This window comes from Panulirus ornatus, chromosome 54 (genome assembly GCF_036320965.1).
Source record: "Panulirus ornatus isolate Po-2019 chromosome 54, ASM3632096v1, whole genome shotgun sequence".
NCBI lineage: Eukaryota > Metazoa > Arthropoda > Malacostraca > Decapoda > Palinuridae > Panulirus > Panulirus ornatus.
Window position 1 is genome coordinate 1876719 of NC_092277.1, and position 23150 is coordinate 1899868.

General features: G+C 38.8%; 1 protein-coding gene across 1 annotated transcript in view; it reads right to left on the minus strand.

The window, feature by feature from the left end:
* Positions 1–2410: 2410 nt before the first annotated feature.
* Positions 2411–23150, minus strand: part of LOC139765351 (UDP-glycosyltransferase UGT5-like) — a 239578-nt gene continuing 218838 nt past the window's right edge. Inside the window, exons 5-6 of the mRNA XM_071692728.1 lie at positions 3130–3349; positions 2411–2872 (exon numbers count right to left, since the gene is read on the minus strand). Of these exons, the coding sequence (XP_071548829.1) occupies positions 2593–2872; positions 3130–3349 (500 nt within the window). The 3' untranslated portion in view covers positions 2411–2592. The remainder of the gene's footprint in view (positions 2873–3129; positions 3350–23150) is intronic.

Below are 23150 nucleotides of genomic sequence, written 5' to 3' on the forward strand. Positions count from 1 at the left end.
CAAGAAAAATTATCTGATATGTAATAATCATTCAGGAAAATCATCTGATAACATATAATAATGATTAGGGAAAATTATCTGATAACATGTTATAATCATTGAGGAAAACCATCTGACAACATGTAATAATCATTCAAGAAAATATTCTGATAACATGTAAGAATCATTCAGGAAAATTATCTGGTAACATATGATAATCATCCAGGAAAATTATCTGATAACTTGTCATAATAATTAGAGAAAATTATATTATGACATGTTATAATAATCAGTGAAAAGTATCTGATAACATGTAATGATAATGAGGGAAAATTATCTGATAACATAATGATCATCCAGGAAAATTATCGGATAAAATGTAATAATCATTCAGGAAAATTATCCGATAACATATGATAGTCATTCAGGAAAATTATATGATAACATGTAATAATCATTCAGGAAAATTATCGGATAAAATGTAATAATCATTCAGGAAAATTATCCGATAACATATGATAATCATTCAGGAAAATTATATGATAACATGTAATAATCATTCAGGAAAATTATCGGATAAAATGTAATAATCATTCAGGAAAATTATCCGATAACATATGATAATCATTCAGGAAAATTATATGATAACATGTAATAATCATTCAGGAAAATTATCTGATAGCATGTAATAAGCATTCAGGAAAATTACCTGATAACATGTAATTCAGGAAAATTATATATATAATAATCATTCAGGAAAATTATCTGATATGCAATAATCATTCAGGAAAATTATCTGATATGTAATAATCATTCAGGAAAATTATCTGATATGTAATAATCATTCAGGAAAATTATCTGATATGTAATAATCATTCAGGAAAATTATCTGATATGTAATAATCATTCAGGAAAATTATCTGATATGTAATAATCATTCAGGAAAATTATCTGATATGTAATAATCATTCAGGAAAATTATCTGATATGTAATAATCATTCAGGAAAATTATCTGATATGTAATAATCATTCAGGAAAATTATCTGATATGTAATAATCATTCAGGAAAATTATCTGATATGTAATAATCATTCAGGAAAATTATCTGATATGTAATAATCATTCAGGAAAATTATCTGATATGTAATAATCATTCAGGAAAATTACCTGATATGTAATAATCATTCAGGAAAATTATCTGATATGTAATAATCATTCAGGAAAATTATCTGATATGTAATAATCATTCAGGAAAATTATCTGATATGTAATAATTATTCAGGAAAATTATCTGATATGTAATAATCATTCAGGAAAATTATCTGATATGTAATAATCATTCAGGAAAATTATCTGATATGTAATAATCATTCAGGAAAATTATCTGATATGTAATAATCATTCAGGAAAATTATCTGATATGTAATAATCATTCAGGAAATTTATCTGATATGTAATAATCATTCAGGAAAATTATCTGATATGTAATAATCATTCAGGAAAATTATCTGATATGTAATAATCATTCAGGAAAATTATCTGATATGTAATAATCATTCAGGAAAATTATCTGATATGCAGTAATCATTCAGGAAAATTATCTGATATGTAATAATCATTCAGGAAAATTATCTGATATGTAATAATCATTCAGGAAAATTATCTGATATGTAATAATCATTCAGGAAAATTATCTGATATGTAATAATCATTCAGGAAAATTATCTGATATGTAATAATCATTCAGGAAAATTATCTGATATGTAATAATCATTCGGGAAAATTATCTGATATGTAATAATCATTCAGGAAAATTATCTGATATGTAATAATCATTCAGGAAAATTATCTGATATGTAATAATCATTCAGGAAAATTATCTGATATGTAATAATCATTCAGGAAAATTATCTGATGTGTAATAATTATTCAGGAAAATTATCTGATATGTAATAATCATTCAGGAAAATTATCTGATATGTAATAATCATTCAGGAAAATTATCTGATATGTAATAATCATTCAGGAAAATTATCTGATATGTAATAATCATTCAGGAAAATTATCTGATATGTAATAATCATTCAGGAAATTTATCTGATATGTAATAATCATTCAGGAAAATTATCTGATATGTAATAATCATTCAGGAAAATTATCTGATATGTAATAATCATTCAGGAAAATTATCTGATATGTAATAATCATTCAGGAAAATTATCTGATATGCAGTAATCATTCAGGAAAATTATCTGATATGTAATAATCATTCAGGAAAATTATCTGATATGTAATAATCATTCAGGAAAATTATCTGATATGTAATAATCATTCAGGAAAATTATCTGATATGTAATAATCATTCAGGAAAATTATCTGATATGTAATAATCATTCAGGAAAATTATCTGATATGTAATAATCATTCAGGAAAATTATCTGATATGTAATAATCATTCAGGAAAATTATCTGATATGTAATAATCATTCAGGAAAATTATCTGATATGTAATAATCATTCAGGAAAATCATCTGATAACATGTAATAAGGAGCAACGTTATCTTATTCCTCTGGCTGATGTATGTAGGAGAGCTCAGTAATAATGGAGACGATCAATCCTTTTTTGTCTTCCGTCCTGTGTTCTTTAGTACAGTATAAGCAGTACGTAAGATCCTCTGTAAGACCAGGTATAAGGCGAGGACGGCCATGAACAAAGAAGCCAGAATGTCCAGCATGAAGAACTCCACCCAGGAGAGCTGGGCTGCTGGGGACCTCAAATGGGGGGCTCCTTGATGGCGAATCACGTACTCTGTCCAGAAGACAGCGCGTTCCAGCGGCGATTCAGGTTGGTCTTGCATAAGTGCTGAGGCTTTCCTCACATTACTCATGTACCTGAAAAGGAAATCCAGTTCAGAGGCAGTACTAAGGCAAACATCTCTAACTTTTTAAACGTTTTTCATAATACTGTGGTCATCATTAGTTGGCAGGTAACCTCATTACAGGCTGATAATCCTTCTGTTATCCGTCACTTCTAAATAATTATCATTATGTGTCTCAAGCAAAGTTTTCGTACATATCGAATAAACAAGTTAAAGAACTGACAGGGTCAAAGGTTCAATGTCCATCGTGGTGAAAGTTCTCACACTCACCTAGGGTTGTTGATAATTTCTTTGATTGACTTTACGATGATATCTACCGTTAGTTCATCCAAGTGCAGAGAAAGACCAATACCCTGTTTCACTATTTGCCTGGCGTTCCTGGGCTGGTCTGCGAAGATGGGTATAACAAGGAGGGGCGTGGCGTGATACATGGCCTCCTGCATGCTCAGACGACCACCATGACTGATGAACAGCTTCACCCTTGGGTCAGCTTGAGGATCACAGATAAAATATATTGGATGAAAGACACGACTTACGCCCATCAACGTTCACTTGTAGATTCTTATCATTATGTGTCTCAAGCAAAGATTTCTTATATATGGGATAAAAAAATTAAAGAAATGATAGAGTCAAAGATGAAATGTCTATCGTCGTGAAAGTTGGACTAACATTAGTGAATGTTTACATCTGCATATCTAGGTATATTAGATTTACATCATCGTCTAGTCCAGTACAAACATCCGTTAGGTAAGTCAAGCACAACCGCTGATTTAAAACTTTATATGAGATTATTCTCTGATGGTTCAAGCAATACGTTGTGTTTCCTTTTCGGAAGAGGAAAGTGTTGTGGGAAAAATGATTTTACAAGTAAATGTCTTTGGTCAAGGAGGAATTTGTACTCTTTAAAGAACACTACTCTTGTAGAGGAAAGGAGATTATTAAACTTCAAGACTACTACTACTACTACTACTACTACTACTAGTAGTAGTAGTACTACTACTACTACTACTAGTAGTAGTAGTAGTACTACTACTACTGCTATTACTACTACTGCTGCTGCTACTACTACTACTATTGCTACTACTACTACTACTACTACTACTACTACTACTACTACTACTACTACTACTACTATTACTACTACTGCTGCTGCTACTACTACTACTATTGCTACTAGTACTACTACTACTACTACTACTACTACTACTACTACTACTATTACTACTACTGCTGCTGCTACTACTACTACTATTGCTACTACTACTACTACTACTACTACTACTTTTACTACTGCTACGTAGTACTGCACTTCTAATATAATCCTTACATTGATGATGGAGGTTACATCTCCCTTGACTCAGTGCAAATGGGAGAAACGGAACTACATAAAAGGGAAAACCTGTTTTCTCGCTTTTACTGCAGCACAAGATGGAATACTTCTACATGACAACAAAAACTCGTAGAACTCGTTTAGATGTCCTCGTTTGTAATGCCACTGTAGTACGTCATAGATATATGATTCAGTCTATTGGTGCATGTTATTGATTCTTCTACATCACTGCAATGTTGTTTTTGTTAGTACTCTACAATTTATGCACTGACAAATCGGGATTGACGTAACTTTCTATGATCATAAGCGGAACGACATCTAGAGTGGAAAACTCCATGTAAACTGCGCTGGAATTAAGTCCGCTCCTGTCATAGTGTCACATCATACCCTTCCCTCTATCATCTACAGCAGGAGTTCCCAGCCTTTTTTCTTCTCTGTGCCCCTTGGGCATTCTGACAGGTTCCCATGTACCTCTAAAAATTACGGATAAAAAATTGATAAAATCATATTGATTTTATATCGTTTTATTATGAAATCTGTGAGACTATATAAGGATTTCAAACTGATTTGTAACAAGGGTGTTCTATATTGCTTATGTTCTACATTAATCATGGTGTACACTGTACAGCAGCATACACCATGATTATACTCTCAGACTCCTATGTATGTACCTCGGGTTATATGTTGTACCCCCGGTTGGGAACCCCTGATCTTGAGGGTAACTGGTGCCTGACGCGTTTCATATTCTTTTTTATGATTAGAATAATGGCCTCTGACGATGTTATATCACCACGCCCACGAAACAAGAACAATGTTAGAAGTGTAAAGTTCAGGCTGGACAAATAGTGGACCGACGTCGGAATACGTGGTTACAAACGAATACAAAATATTTCAAACAGTAACAGACAAATGGGCAATTTCGAGGCTGTTTGTGATCGTAGAAGATATAAATACTCATAGACTGTTGAGATAAAACTTAGACGGTATACAAATGATTTAAAGAGAAATAACTGCACACTATTCACACGACTAAGGAAGCGCAAATAATGTCTATTGTGAACCTGAAATGAAGCATTTATCAAGGCTCTTCTTAAACTCATCTACAGTACTGTTTTTAACGAAGTCTTCTTAAAAGATACTTCACCCCATTCGAGTTAATCGTTTGCTTACAAGTTTGTATCCATTATTACGAGTAAAATCAGACAGTTCAAGCTTGTTAGATCAAAGTTACCAAAACCTTTGAACTTTTGAATACCTGTGTTAAATCACCTCATTCTTCTCTCCCCTAATACAGTCATTCAGACTGATCAAAGACTTTCATAATCTTGCACTAACAAGCTGCTTGATTCATCTGATGTTATGCAGTGTACTGGACATAAACTCGTGGGTTGACGAATGATATGGTCCACCGCAAATGTGTCAGTCGTTAATGTGGAATATCCTTACTGAAATCATCAGTAGAACCATCAATTTCTAAGCTCTCTTATGAATGCTAAATCTAACTTTCTACTCATATCTCTTATCCTTTGATAAAATTTTGCTTGAATTATTCATTCCTTATTATTACACTTTTGCAAAGTATCTTAGATCACATTGATTGACTGAAGTGAGATAATCATTTTGAATACTCAATCGCCACGTTTTCCGACGTATATTTTCTTTTTACAAATGACGTCATCTTTATGGTTTACTGAGTTCTATATGATTTTTTCTCGATAGCGAGGATCAGGCTCTCATGAACCAACTAACTTTCGTTCACAAGTAATACAAACTAAGCTCACCTCCATGTTTGAGTAGTTTGTCTGTTTACTGAGTAGTTCGAACATTCATGAGATTCGCTGAGAACATTTAGTGACCACATTACGATCTCGAGGTTTTCTATGATGGTAGTTGTATTAACTACTCCATACCTAGAAGTCTTTGGGGAACTTGAGCAAGAGAAATACCTTTCTGATCATCGCCATATATCAGAGTACCATTGCATAATGTGCATTATTTCTCCTCATATTAGGGTAACTTTTTGTGTGAATATTTCTTCGACGAGGGAAAGTAAATATGATCATAGACAGCGACAAAGTATAATAAATAAATGAAATATATATATACATATATATATATATATATATATATATATATATATATATATATATATATATATATATATATATATTTTTTTTTTTTTTTTTATTTTGTCGCTGTCTCCCGCGTTTGCGAGGTAGCGCAAGGAAACAGACGAAAGAAATGGCCCAACCCCCCCCATACACATGTACATACACACGTCCACACACGCAAATATACATACCTACACAGCTTTCCATGGTTTACCCCGGACGCTTCACATGCCTTGATTCAATCCACTGACACCACGTCAACCCCTGTATACCACATCGCTCCAATTCACTCTATTCCTTGCCCTCCTTTCACCCTCCTGCATGTTCAGGCCCCGATCACACAAAATCCTTTTCACTCCATCTTTCCACCTCCAATTTGGTCTCCCTCTTCTCCTCGTTCCCTCCACCTCCAACACATATATCCTCTTGGTCAATCTTTCCTCACTCATTCTCTCCATGTGCCCAAACCATTTCAAAACACCCTCTTCTGCTCTCTCAACCACGCTCTTTTTATTTCCACACATCTCTCTTACCCTTACGTTACTTACTCGATCAAACCACCTCACACCACACATTGTCCTCAAACATCTCATTTCCAGCACATCCATCCTCCTGCGCACAACTCTATCCATAGCCCACGCCTCGCAACCATACAACATATATATATATATATATATATATATATATATATATATATATATATATATATATATATATATATATATATATATATATATATCTTTCTTTTCTTTCAAACTATTCGCCTTTTCCCGCGTTAGCGAGGTAGCGTCAAGAACAGAGAACTGGGCCTTTGAGGGAATATCCTCACCTGGCCCCCTTCTCCGTTCCTTCTTTTGGAAAATTAAGAAGAAAATAAAAATAATGAGAGGGGAGGATTTCCAGCCCCCCGCTCCCTCCCCTTTTAGTCGCCTTCTACGACACGCAGGGAATACGTGGGAAGTATTCTTTCTCCCCTATCTCCAGGGATATATATATATATTTTTTTTCTTTTTTTTTTTTTTTTTTTTTTTATACTTTGTCGCTGTCTCCCGCGTTTGCGAGGTAGCGCGAGGAAACAGACGAAAGAAATGGCCCAACCCCCATACACACGTACATACACACGTGGACGTGTGTATGTACGTGTGTATATATATATATATATATATATATATATATATATATATATATTCTTTCTTTCTTTCAAACTATTCGCCACTTCCCGCATTAGCGAGGTAGCGTTAAGAACAGAGGATTGGGCCTTTGAGGGAATACCCTCACCTGGCCCAATTCTCTGTTCCTTCTTTTGGAAAAAAAAAAAAAAAAAAAAAAAAAAAAAAAACGAGAGGGGAGGATTTCCAGCCCCCCGCTCCCTCCCCTTTAAGTCGCCTTCTACGACACGCAGGGAATACGTGGGAAGTATTCTTTCTCCCCTATCCCCAGGGATATATATATATATATATATATATATATATATATATATATATATATATATATATATATATATATATATATATATATATATTTCTTTCTTTTAAACTATTCGCCATTTCCCGCGTTAGCGAGGTAGCGTTAAGAACAGAGGAGTGGGCCTTTTTTGGAATATCCTCACCTGGCCCCCTCTGTTCCTTCTTTTGGAAAATTAAAAAAAAAAACGAGAGGGGAGGATTATATATATATATATATATATATATATATATATATATATATATATATATATATATATATATATATATATATATATATATATATATTATATTTTTTTTTATTATACTTTGTCGCTGTCTCCCGCGTTTGCGAGGTAGCGCAAGGAAACAGACGAAAGAAATGGCCCAACCCCCCCCCCCCCCATACACATGTATATACATACGTCCACACACGCAAATATACATACCTACACAGCTTTCCATGGTTTACCCCAGACGCTTCACATGCCTTGATTCAATCCACTGACAGCACGTCAACCCCGGTATACCACATCGCTCCAATTCACTCTATTCCTTGCCCTCCTTTCACCCTCCTGCATGTTCAGGCCCCGATCACACAAAATCTTTTTCACTCCATCTTTCCACCTCCAATTTGGTCTCCCTCTTCTCCTCGTTCCCTCCACCTCCGACACATATATCCTCTTGGTCAATCTTTCCTCACTCATTCTCTCCATGTGCCCAAACCACTTCAAAACACCCTCTTCTGCTCTCTCAACCACGGTCTTTTTTTTTCCACACATCTCTCTTACCCTTACGTTACTCACTCGATCAAACCATCTCACACCACATATTGTCCTCAAACATCTCATTTCCAGCACATCCATCCTCCTGCGCACAACTCTATCCATAGCCCACGCCTCGCAACCATACAACATTGTTGGAACCACTATTCCTTCAAACATACCCATTTTTGCTTTTCGAGATAATGTTCTCGACTTCCACACATTCTTCAAGGCCCCCAGAATTTTCGCCCCCTCCCCCACTCTATGATCCACTTCCGCTTCCATGGTTCCATCCGCTGCCAGATCCACTCCCAGATATCTAAAACACTTCACTTCCTCCAGTTTTTCTCCATTCAAACTCACCTCCCAATTGACTTGACCCTCAACCCTACTGTACCTAATAACCTTGCTCTTATTCACATTTACTCTTAACTTTCTTCTTCCACACACTTTACCAAACTCAGTCACCAGCTTCTGCAGTTTCTCACATGAATCTGCCACCAGCGCTGTATCATCAGCGAACAACAACTGAATCATTTCCCAAGCTCTCTCATCCCCAACAGACTTCATACTTGCCCCTCTTTCCAAAACTCTTGCATTTACCTCCCTAACAACCCCATCCATAAACAAATTAAACAACCATGGAGACATCACACACCCCTGCCGCAAACCTACATTCACTGAGAACCAATCACTTTCCTCTCTTCCTACACGTACACATGCCTTACATCCTCGATAAAATCTTTTCACTGCTTCTAACAACTTTCCTCCCACACCATATATTCTTAATACCTTCCACAGAGCATCTCTATCAACTCTATCATATGCCTTCTCCATATATATATATATATATATATCCCTGGGGATAGGGGAGAAAAAATACTTCCCGCGTATTCCCTGCGTGTCGTAGAAGGCGACTAAAAGGGAAGGGAGCGGGGGGCTGGAAATCCTCCCCTCTCGTTTTTAGTTTTCCTAATGAAGGAACAGAGGACAGGGGCCAAGTGAGGATATTCCCTCAAAGGCTCAGTCCTCTGCTCTTAACGCTACCTTGCTAACGCGGGAAATGGCGAATAGTATAAGATATATATATATATATATATATATATATATATATATATATATATATATATATATATATATATATATATATATATATATATATATATATATATATATATATATATATATATATATATATTCTTTTTTTTTTTTTTGCTTTGTCGCTGTCTCCCACGTTTGCGAGGTAGCGCAAGGAAACAGACGAAAGAAATGGCCCAACCCACCCCCATACACATGTATATACATACGTCCACACACGCAAATATACATACCTACACAGCTTTCCATGGTTTACCCCAGACGCTTCACATGCCCTGATTCAATCCACTGACAGCACGTCAACCCCGGTATACCACATCGCTCCAATTCACTCTATTCCTTGCCCTCCTTTCACCCTCCTGCATGTTCAGGCCCCGATCACACAAAATCTTTTTCACTCCATCTTTCCACCTATAATTTGGTCTCCCTCTTCTCCTCGTTCCCTCCACCTCCGACACATATATCCTCTTGGTCAATCTTTCCTCACTCATTCTGTACATGTGCCCAAACCATTTCAAAACACCCTCTTCTGCTCTCTCAACCACGCTCTTTTTATTTCCACACAACTCTCTTACCCTTACGTTACTTACTCGATCAAACCACCTCACACCACACATTGTCCTCAAACATCTCATTTCCAGCACATCCATCCTCCTGCGCACCACTCTATCCATAGCCCACGCCTCGCAACCATACAACATTGTTGGAACCACTATTCCTTCAATCATACCCATTTTTGCTTTCCGAGATAATGTTCTCGACTTCCACACATTTTTCAAGGCCCCCAGAATTTTCGCCCCCTACCCCACCCTATGATCCACTTCCGCTTCCATGGTTCCATCCGCTGCCAGATCCACTCCCAGATATCTAAAACACTTCACTTCCTCTAGTTTTTCTCCATTCAAACTCACCTCCCAATTGACTTGACCCTCAACCCTACTGTACCTAATAACCTTGCTCTTATTCACATTTACTCTTAACTTTCTTCTTTCACACACTTTACCAAACTCAGTCACCAGCTTCTGCATTTTCTCACATGAATCAGCCACCAGCGCTGTATCATCAGCGAACAACAACTGACTCACTTCCCAAGCTCTCTCATCCCCAACAGACTTCATACTTGCCCCTCTTTCCAAAACTCTTGCATTCACCTCCCTAACAACCCCATCCATAAACAAATTAAACAACCATGGAGACATCACACACCCCTGCCGCAAACCTACATTCACTGAGAACCAATCACTTTCCTCTCTTCCTACACGTACACATGCCTTACATCCTCGATAAAAACTTTTCACTGCTTCTAACAACTTGCCTCCCACACCATATATTCTTAATACCTTCCACAGAGCATCTCTATCAACTCTATCATATGCCTTCTCCAGATCCATAAATGCTACATACAAATCCATTTGCTTTTCTAAGTATTTCTCACATACATTCCTCAAAGCAAACACCTGATCCACACATCCTCTACCACTTCTGAAACCACACTGCTCTTCCCCAATCTGATGCTCTGTACATGCCTTCACCCTCTCAATCAATACCCTCCCATATAATTTGCCAGGAATACTCAACAAACTTATACCTCTGTAATTTGAGCACTCACTCTTATCCCCTTTGCCTTTGTACAATGGCACTATGCACGCATTCCGCCAATCCTCAGGCACCTCACCATGAGTCATACATACATTAAATAACCTTACCAATCAGTCAACAATACTTTCACCCCCTTTTTTTTTTTTTTTATAAATTCCACTGCAATACCATCCAAACCTGCTGCCTTGCCGGCTTTCATCTTCCGCAAAGCTTTTACTACCTCTTCTCTGTTTACCAAATCATTTTCCCTAACCCTCGCACTTTGCACACCACCTCGACCAAAACACCCTATATCTGCCACTCTATCATCAAACACATTCAACAAACCTTCAAAATACTCACTCCATCTCCTTCTCACATCACCACTACTTGTTATCACCTCCTCATTTGCGCCCTTCACTGAAGTTCCCATTTGCTCCCTTGTCTTACGCACTTTATTTACCTCCTTCCAGAACATCTTTTTATTCTCCCTAAAATTTAATGAAAGAGAAGAGAGAGGCATTTGGACGATTTTTGCAAGGAGAAAATGCAATTGAGTGGGAGACGTATAAAAGAAAGAGACAGGAGGTCAAGAGAAAGGTGCAAGAGGTGAAAAAAAGGGCATATATATATATATATATATATATATATATATATATATATATATATATATATATATATATATATATATATATATATATATATATATATATATATATATGAATGTTTATTCATCATGCTTTGTCGCTGTCTCTCGCGTTAGCGAGGTATTGCAAGGAAACAGACGAAAGAATGGCACAACCCACCCACATACTCATGTATATATATACACGTCTACTCACGCACATATACATTCCTATACATTTCAACGTATACATATATATACATACACAGACATATACATATATACACATGTACATAATTCATACTTGCTGCCTTTATTCATTCTCGTCGCCACCCCGCCACACATGAAATAACATCCCACTAAACCCCGCACGCGCGCGAGGTAGCGCTAGAAAAAGACGACAAAGGCCACATTCGTTCACACTCAGTCTCTAGCTATCATGTATAATGCACCGAAACCACAGCTCCCTTTCCACATCCAGGCCCCACAAAACTTTCCATGGTTTACCCCAGACGCTTCACATGCCTCGGTTCAATCCATTGACAACACGTCGACCCCGGTATACCGCATCGTTCCAATTCACTCTATTTCTTGCACGTCTTCCACCCTTCTGCATGTTTAGGCCCTGATCGCTCAAAATCTTTTTCACTCCATCTTTCCCCCTCTACCACTTCTCGTTCCCTCCACCTCTGACACATATATCCTCTTTGTCAATTTTTCCTCACTCATTCTCTCCATGTGACCAAACCATTTCAATACACCTTTTTCCACTTTCTCAGCCACACTCTTTTTACTAACACGCATCTCTCTTATCCTTTCATCAATTACTCGATAAAACCCTCTCACACCACTTATTGTCCTCAAACATTTTGTTTCCAGCACATCCACCCTCTTCCGCACAACCCTATCTCCTGCCCATGCCTCGCAACCATACAACATTGTTGAAATCACTATTCCTTCAAACATACCTATTTTTGCTTTCCGAGATAATGTTCTCGCCTTCCACACATTCTTCAACGCTCCCAGAACTTTTGCCTCCTCCCCTACCCTGTGACTCACATCCGCTACCATTGTTCCATCCGCTATCAAATCCACTCCAAGATATCTAAAACACTTCACTTCCTCCAGGTTTTCTTCATTCAAACTCACCTCCTAATCAAATTGTCCCTCAACCCTACTAAACCTAACAGTTAACCTTGCTCCTATTCACATTTACTCTCAGCTTTTTTCTTTCACACACTTTACCAAACTCAGTCACCAACTTCTGCAGTTTCTCACCCGAATCAGCCATCATCGCTGTAACATCAGCGAACAACAATTGACTCACTTCCCAAGCCCTTTCATGTACAACAGACTGCATACTTGCCCCTCTCTCCAAAACTCTTGCATTCACCTCCCTAACAACCCCAACCATAAACAATTTAAACAACCATGGAGACATCACGCACCCCTGCCGCAAACCGACATTCACTGAGAACCAATCACTTTCCTCGCTTCCTACTCGTACACATGCCCTACATCCTTGATAAAAACATTCCACTGCTCCTAGCAATTTACCTCCCACGCCTTATACTCTTAATACCTTCCACAAAGCATCTCCATCAACTCTACCATATGCCATCTCCAGATCCATAAATGCTACATACAAATCCATTTGCTTTTCTAAGATTTTCTCACATACATTCTTCAAAGCAAACACCTGATTCACACATCCTCTACCACTTCTGAAACACACTGCTCTTCCCCAATCTGATGCTCTGTTCATTCCTTTACCCCCTGAATCAATCCCCACCCAATATAATTTCCCAGGAATACTCAACAAAATTATACCTCTGTAATATTAACACTCACCTTTATCCACTTTGCCTTTGTGCAATGGCACTATGCATGAATTTCGCCAATCCTTAGGTACTTCACCATGAACCATACATACAATGAACACCCTTACCAACCAGTCAACAACACGGTCACCCCCTTTATGAATAAGTTCTACTGAAATACCGTCCAAACCCGCCGCCTTGACAGTTTTCATCTTCCACAAAGCTTTCACTCACTCTTCTCTATTTACCAAACCATTCTCTTGACTCTCTCACTTCGCACACCACCTCGACCAAAACACCTTCTATCTGCCACTCTATCATCAAACACATTCAACAAACCTTCAAAATACTCACTCCATCTCCTCACTTCAGCATTACATGTTATTACCTCCCTATTGGCACCCCTCACCGATGTTCTCATTTGTTCTCTTGTCTTACGCGCTTTATTTACCTCCTTCCAAAACATCTTTTTATTCTCCTTAAAATTTAATGTAACACTCTCACCCAAACTCTCATTTGCCCTCTTTTTCACCTCTTACACCTTTCTCTTGACCTCTTTCCTCTTTTTTTTTTTTTTATACATCTCCCAGTCATTTGCACTATTTCCCTGCAAATATCGTCCAAAGTCCTCTCTCTTCTCTTCCATTTACATTCTTACTTCTTCACACTACCCTTTCTAATTCTGCCCACCTCCCATCTTTCTCATGCTCAAGCATCTTTTGCGCAAGCCATCTCTGCTTTCCTAAATACATCACATTCCTCCTCCATTCCCCTTACGTCATTTGCTCTCACCTTTTTCCATTCTGCTGTCAATCTCTCCTGGTACTTCCTCACACAAGTCTCCTTCCCAAGCTCACTTACTTTCACCACTATCGTCACTCAAACATTCTCTCTTCTTTTTTGAAAACATCTACAAATCTTCACCTTCGCCTCCACAAGATAATGATCAGACTTCCCTCCAGTTGCACCTCTCAGCACATTAACATCCAAAAGTCTCTCTTTCACGCGTCTCTCAAGTCTCACGTAATCCAATAACGCTTTCTGGCCATCTCTCCTACTTATATAAGTATACTTATGTATATCTCTCTGAGACGCCATTTGCTAAACAAGTGTATCTCAAGTGATTGTTATTTTTTCCTTGTAGCTCCCCCGATGAAGTAATTATTGCACGAAAGGGCGCTTGGGAACTTATCGTGTTTCATTTTCTCGGTGAACTCAAAGGAATACACACACACACACACACACACATATATATATATATATATATATATATATATATATATATATATATATATATATATATATATACATATATATATATATATACATATATATATATATATATATATATATATATATATATATATATATACATAATCATATAAGCCTCCAACAGCCAGGATCGAACTCGGGAACCCTGTGTAAGACGCGGGAATCTTACCGCTAGGCTATGGGCCTATGCACTTCGTTCGTATATAGGGAGGTGATAACAAGTAGTGGTGATGTGAGAAGGAGATGGAGTGAGTATTTTGAAGGTTTGTTGAATGTGTTTGATGATAGATTGGCAGATGTAGGGTGTTTTGGTCGAGGTTTCTCACAGTTTCTCACATGAATCAGCCACCAGCGCTGTATCATCAGCGAACAACAACTGACTCACTTCCCAAGCTCTCTCATCACAACAGACTTCATACTTGCCCCTCATTCCAAAAGTCTTGCATTCACCTCCCTAACAACCCCATCCATAACAAATTCACAACCATGGAGACATCACACACCCCCTGCCGCAAACTACATTCACTGAGAACCATCACTTCCTCTCTTCTTACACGTACACATGCCTTACATCCTCGATAAAATTTTTCACTGCTTCTTACAACTGCCTCCCACACCATATTTCTTAATACCTTCACAGAGCATCTCTATCAATCTATCCATATGCCTTCACCCAGAACCCATAAATGCTACATACCAATTCCATTTGCTTTTCTAATTATTTCTCACCATACATTCTAAAGCAAACACCTGATCCACACATCCTCTATCTCACTTCTGAAAACCCGACACAGGCTCTTTGCCCCAATCTGATGCTCTATACATGCCTTCAAACCCTCTCAACATTACCCTCACCATATAATTTTTACCAGGAATACTCAACAAACTTATACCTCTGTAATTTGGCAACTCACTCTTATGAATACTATGAAGCACCATCATACAAAACTATACAAATTAATATATAATATTTCCCTCTTAGTATTATAATAAACTACACTATATGAAAAAACTCGCTACACTTACCCAGCCACCCCCAATAATAGCCAATGCCCCCACCCCTTCCCCCCCCCACCTACTACCCAAAAACACCAAACACCCCTCCCCCACAGCACCCAACACCCCATCCCACAACCACCACCCAACACACCCATCAACCTCAAGATCTCTCACAACTACAAAACAACAAACCCAACACACTCAAACGACACACCATACAAAACAACATGACCCCAACTAAACAACATCTTCCAACACCAACCACCCAACCCCCCAACCGATATCCAACATCAAACCTGAACCCAAAAACAACACAAAAAAAATCTATCAGACAACAAAAAACAACAAACAAACTCACAACAAACTAACACACCACACCACATAAAACCAAACACCCTCACCCAAACACCACCCACACACAGAAAAACACAAACCCAACACCAACACTACATTACAACAATCCCAACCCAACCCAACCCATCAATAAAAAACACCACCAAAGAAAAAACTAAACCCACAACTCACCTCTACCTATCAACTAAAACCCATACCCCGACCCCCTACATCCAAATACCCCATTACCACCTCACGCAATCCTCCAACCTCATTCCCCACCCCCATTATTCAACCCACCATAAACTTAACCATACCCACCCAATCACCCCCTACCGACACACCACCCACCCTTTTTTAAATAGATTCCATTCCCTACCACCGCAATGCCATCCACGCCTGCTGGCTTGCCGCTTTCATTTTCCGCAAAGCTTTTACTACCTCTTCTCAGTTAACCAAATCCTTTTCCAACCCACTCACTTTAGCACACCACCTCGACCAAAACCCCCTACAACTGCCCCTCTTCATCAAGACATATACAAAAAACCCCTTCAAAATACTCACTTCCAACTCCTTCTCACATCCAACTATCTGTTATCACCTCCACTTTAGCGCCCTTCCTGAAGTTCCCATTTGCTTCCCTTGTCTTACGCACTTTATTAACCACCTTCCATAACATTTTTTTATTCTCCTTAAAATTTACTGATAGTCCACTCACCCAACACTCTTTTCCCCCTTTTTTTATTCACCTCTTGCACCTATCTCTTGACCTCCTGTCCTTTCTTTTATACATCTCCCCACTCAATTCATTTTTCCCTTCAAAAAATCGTCGATAATTCCCTCTCTTTCTCTTCATTCACTAATAATCTTACTTCTTCTCCACCACTCACACCCTTTCTAGATCATCGCGTGCACCTTCCATCTTCTCATGCCACAAGCATCTTTTCGGCACTTCCATCACTGATTCCCAAAAATCATCCATTCCTCCACACTCCCTTACTTCCATTGTTCTCACCTTTTCAATTCCTGTACTCATCTCTCTGGTACGAATCCCTCACACCAAAGTCTCCATCCCAAGCTCACTTACTCTCACCACCCTCTTTCATCCCCAACAACACTCTTCTTTTCTGAAAACCGCATACAATCTTCACCTTAAAGGCCTCCACAATACAATGACAGGAATCCTCCAGTTGCACTCACAGCACATGACATCCAAAAGTCTCTCTTTCGCGCGCCCTAGTATCAAGTAACACTAATCCAATAACACACTCTGGCCATGGCTCTGCTAAATACATACGTAACTTACGTATATCTTCCTTTTTAACAGGTTACACCAATCACCAGTCTTTTCAGCACATAAACTACAAAGCTCTATCAGCCATTTCCATTTACAACACTGAATACCCCCCTATGTTACCAATATTCCCCTCAACTCCACAATACTCACCTTTGCATTCAAATCACCCCCTCACTAATAACCCGGTCTCTTGCATCAAAACCACTAACACACTTCATTCAGTCTTGCTCCCCCACAAACACTTAGCCTCTCATATCTTTCTTCCATGCCCAATTTCAAATTGCTCCACATAATCACTCATCTCTCTCCATCAACTTTCAGTATTTACCCAATTAATCGAGAATTTACTTTCTTACACTCTAATCACAAATACTCCCCAACACTTTTTCATGAGTAGTGCCAAGAACTACCTCCCTTGCTCTTGTCCTCCTCACTAACCCCTTACATTACTCCCAAATACATTCCCAAACCCTCTTTTCCCTTTACCCCATGAGCTCGTTTCACTCAGAAGCAAAACATCCAGGTCCTTTCCCTCAAACATAGAACCTACACTCCTTTTTTCTTCACATCTTGTTTCATCCACAACACATTTAGACAACCCTAATCTGATTCTACGAGGAGGATGAGCACTCTCCCAGCGTGACTCCATCTGTTTCCCATTATTAGACAAGTAAAAATACAAGGAGCGTAGGATTTCTGGCCGCCCCGCTCCCCGTCCCCTCCAAGTCCCGCCTTCTACGACACGGAGTGGAAATGCGTGAGGAAGTAATTCTCTCACCCCTATCCCCAGGATATAAAATATATATAATGTATAAATCTAAATATAAATAATATAAAAATAAATATAAAATAATATATAATATATATATATATATATATATATATAGTATATATATATATATAATATAAAATATGGAAGAGGTTGGAGGATGTGTGGATCGTGTGTTTGCTTTGAAAAAATTATGTGAGAAGTGCTGAAGAGCAAATGGATTTGTATGTAGCAATTTATGGTATCTGGAAAGGCCTAAGGATAGAGTTGATAGAGATGCTCTGTGGAAGGTTTTTTTATTTTTTTTTTTTTTTTTTTTATTTTTTTTTATACTTTGTCGCTGTTCCCCGCGTTTTGCGAGGTAGCGCGAGGAAACAGACCGAAAGAAATGCCCAACCCCCATACACACGTACATACACATAACTTCCACACACGCAAATATACATACCTACACAGCTTTCCATGGTTTACCCCAGACGCTTCACATGCCCTGATTCAATCCACTGACAGCACGTCAACCCCGGTATACCACATCGCTCCAATTCACTCTATTCCTTGCCCTCCTTTCACCCTCCTGCATGTTCAGGCCCCGATCACACAAAATCTTTTTCACTCCATCTTTCCACCTATAATTTGGTCTCCCTCTTCTCCTCGTTCCCTCCACCTCCGACACATATATCCTCTTGGTCAATCTTTCCTCACTCATTCTGTACATGTGCCCAAACCATTTCAAAACACCCTCTTCTGCTCTCTCAACCACGCTCTTTTTATTTCCACACAACTCTCTTACCCTTACGTTACTTACTCGATCAAACCACCTCACACCACACATTGTCCTCAAACATCTCATTTCCAGCACATCCATCCTCCTGCGCACCACTCTATCCATAGCCCACGCCTCGCAACCATACAACATTGTTGGAACCACTATTCCTTCAATCATACCCATTTTTGCTTTCCGAGATAATGTTCTCGACTTCCACACATTTTTCAAGGCCCCCAGAATTTTCGCCCCCTACCCCACCCTATGATCCACTTCCGCTTCCATGGTTCCATCCGCTGCCAGATCCACTCCCAGATATCTAAAACACTTCACTTCCTCTAGTTTTTCTCCATTCAAACTCACCTCCCAATTGACTTGACCCTCAACCCTACTGTACCTAATAACCTTGCTCTTATTCACATTTACTCTTAACTTTCTTCTTTCACACACTTTACCAAACTCAGTCACCAGCTTCTGCATTTTCTCACATGAATCAGCCACCAGCGCTGTATCATCAGCGAACAACAACTGACTCACTTCCCAAGCTCTCTCATCCCCAACAGACTTCATACTTGCCCCTCTTTCCAAAACTCTTGCATTCACCTCCCTAACAACCCCATCCATAAACAAATTAAACAACCATGGAGACATCACACACCCCTGCCGCAAACCTACATTCACTGAGAACCAATCACTTTCCTCTCTTCCTACACGTACACATGCCTTACATCCTCGATAAAAACTTTTCACTGCTTCTAACAACTTGCCTCCCACACCATATATTCTTAATACCTTCCACAGAGCATCTCTATCAACTCTATCATATGCCTTCTCCAGATCCATAAATGCTACATACAAATCCATTTGCTTTTCTAAGTATTTCTCACATACATTCCTCAAAGCAAACACCTGATCCACACATCCTCTACCACTTCTGAAACCACACTGCTCTTCCCCAATCTGATGCTCTGTACATGCCTTCACCCTCTCAATCAATACCCTCCCATATAATTTGCCAGGAATACTCAACAAACTTATACCTCTGTAATTTGAGCACTCACTCTTATCCCCTTTGCCTTTGTACAATGGCACTATGCACGCATTCCGCCAATCCTCAGGCACCTCACCATGAGTCATACATACATTAAATAACCTTACCAATCAGTCAACAATACTTTCACCCCCTTTTTTTTTTTTTTTATAAATTCCACTGCAATACCATCCAAACCTGCTGCCTTGCCGGCTTTCATCTTCCGCAAAGCTTTTACTACCTCTTCTCTGTTTACCAAATCATTTTCCCTAACCCTCGCACTTTGCACACCACCTCGACCAAAACACCCTATATCTGCCACTCTATCATCAAACACATTCAACAAACCTTCAAAATACTCACTCCATCTCCTTCTCACATCACCACTACTTGTTATCACCTCCTCATTTGCGCCCTTCACTGAAGTTCCCATTTGCTCCCTTGTCTTACGCACTTTATTTACCTCCTTCCAGAACATCTTTTTATTCTCCCTAAAATTTAATGAAAGAGAAGAGAGAGGCATTTGGACGATTTTTGCAAGGAGAAAATGCAATTGAGTGGGAGACGTATAAAAGAAAGAGACAGGAGGTCAAGAGAAAGGTGCAAGAGGTGAAAAAAAGGGCATATATATATATATATATATATATATATATATATATATATATATATATATATATATATATATATATATATATATATATATATATATATATATATATATATGAATGTTTATTCATCATGCTTTGTCGCTGTCTCTCGCGTTAGCGAGGTATTGCAAGGAAACAGACGAAAGAATGGCCCAACCCACCCACATACTCATGTATATATATACACGTCTACACACGCACATATACATTCCTATACATTTCAACGTATACATATATATACATACACAGACATATACATATATACACATGTACATAATTCATACTTGCTGCCTTTATTCATTCCCGTCGCCACCCCGCCACACATGAAATAACATCCCACTAAACCCCGCACGCGCGCGAGGTAGCGCTAGAAAAAGACAACAAAGGCCACATTCGTTCACACTCAGTCTCTAGCTATCATGTATGATGCACCGAAACCACAGCTCCCTTTCCACATCCAGGCCCCACAAAACTTTCCATGGTTTACCCCAGACGCTTCACATGCCTCGGTTCAATCCATTGACAACACGTCGACCCCGGTATACCGCATCGTTCCAATTCACTCTATTTCTTGCACGTCTTCCACCCTTCTGCATGTTTAGGCCCTGATCGCTCAAAATCTTTTTCACTCCATCTTTCCCCCTCTACCACTTCTCGTTCCCTCCACCTCTGACACATATATCCTCTTTGTCAATTTTTCCTCACTCATTCTCTCCATGTGACCAAACCATTTCAATACACCTTTTTCCACTTTCTCAGCCACACTCTTTTTACTAACACGCATCTCTCTTATCCTTTCATCAATTACTCGATAAAACCCTCTCACACCACTTATTGTCCTCAAACATTTTGTTTCCAGCACATCCACCCTCTTCCGCACAACCCTATCTCCTGCCCATGCCTCGCAACCATACAACATTGTTGAAATCACTATTCCTTCAAACATACCTATTTTTGCTTTCCGAGATAATGTTCTCGCCTTCCACACATTCTTCAACGCTCCCAGAACTTTTGCCTCCTCCCCTACCCTGTGACTCACATCCGCTACCATTGTTCCATCCGCTATCAAATCCACTCCAAGATATCTAAAACACTTCACTTCCTCCAGGTTTTCTTCATTCAAACTCACCTCCTAATCAAATTGTCCCTCAACCCTACTAAACCTAACAGTTAACCTTGCTCCTATTCACATTTACTCTCAGCTTTTTTCTTTCACACACTTTACCAAACTCAGTCACCAACTTCTGCAGTTTCTCACCCGAATCAGCCATCATCGCTGTAACATCAGCGAACAACAATTGACTCACTTCCCAAGCCCTTTCATGTACAACAGACTGCATACTTGCCCCTCTCTCCAAAACTCTTGCATTCACCTCCCTAACAACCCCAACCATAAACAATTTAAACAACCATGGAGACATCACGCACCCCTGCCGCAAACCGACATTCACTGAGAACCAATCACTTTCCTCGCTTCCTACTCGTACACATGCCCTACATCCTTGATAAAAACATTCCACTGCTCCTAGCAATTTACCTCCCACGCCTTATACTCTTAATACCTTCCACAAAGCATCTCCATCAACTCTACCATATGCCATCTCCAGATCCATAAATGCTACATACAAATCCATTTGCTTTTCTAAGATTTTCTCACATACATTCTTCAAAGCAAACACCTGATTCACACATCCTCTACCACTTCTGAAACACACTGCTCTTCCCCAATCTGATGCTCTGTTCATTCCTTTACCCCCTGAATCAATCCCCACCCAATATAATTTCCCAGGAATACTCAACAAAATTATACCTCTGTAATATTAACACTCACCTTTATCCACTTTGCCTTTGTGCAATGGCACTATGCATGAATTTCGCCAATCCTTAGGTACTTCACCATGAACCATACATACAATGAACACCCTTACCAACCAGTCAACAACACGGTCACCCCCTTTATGAATAAGTTCTACTGAAATACCGTCCAAACCCGCCGCCTTGACAGTTTTCATCTTCCACAAAGCTTTCACTCACTCTTCTCTATTTACCAAACCATTCTCTTGACTCTCTCACTTCGCACACCACCTCGACCAAAACACCTTCTATCTGCCACTCTATCATCAAACACATTCAACAAACCTTCAAAATACTCACTCCATCTCCTCACTTCAGCATTACATGTTATTACCTCCCTATTGGCACCCCTCACCGATGTTCTCATTTGTTCTCTTGTCTTACGCGCTTTATTTACCTCCTTCCAAAACATCTTTTTATTCTCCTTAAAATTTAATGTAACACTCTCACCCAAACTCTCATTTGCCCTCTTTTTCACCTCTTACACCTTTCTCTTGACCTCTTTCCTCTTTTTTTTTTTATACATCTCCCAGTCATTTGCACTATTTCCCTGCAAATA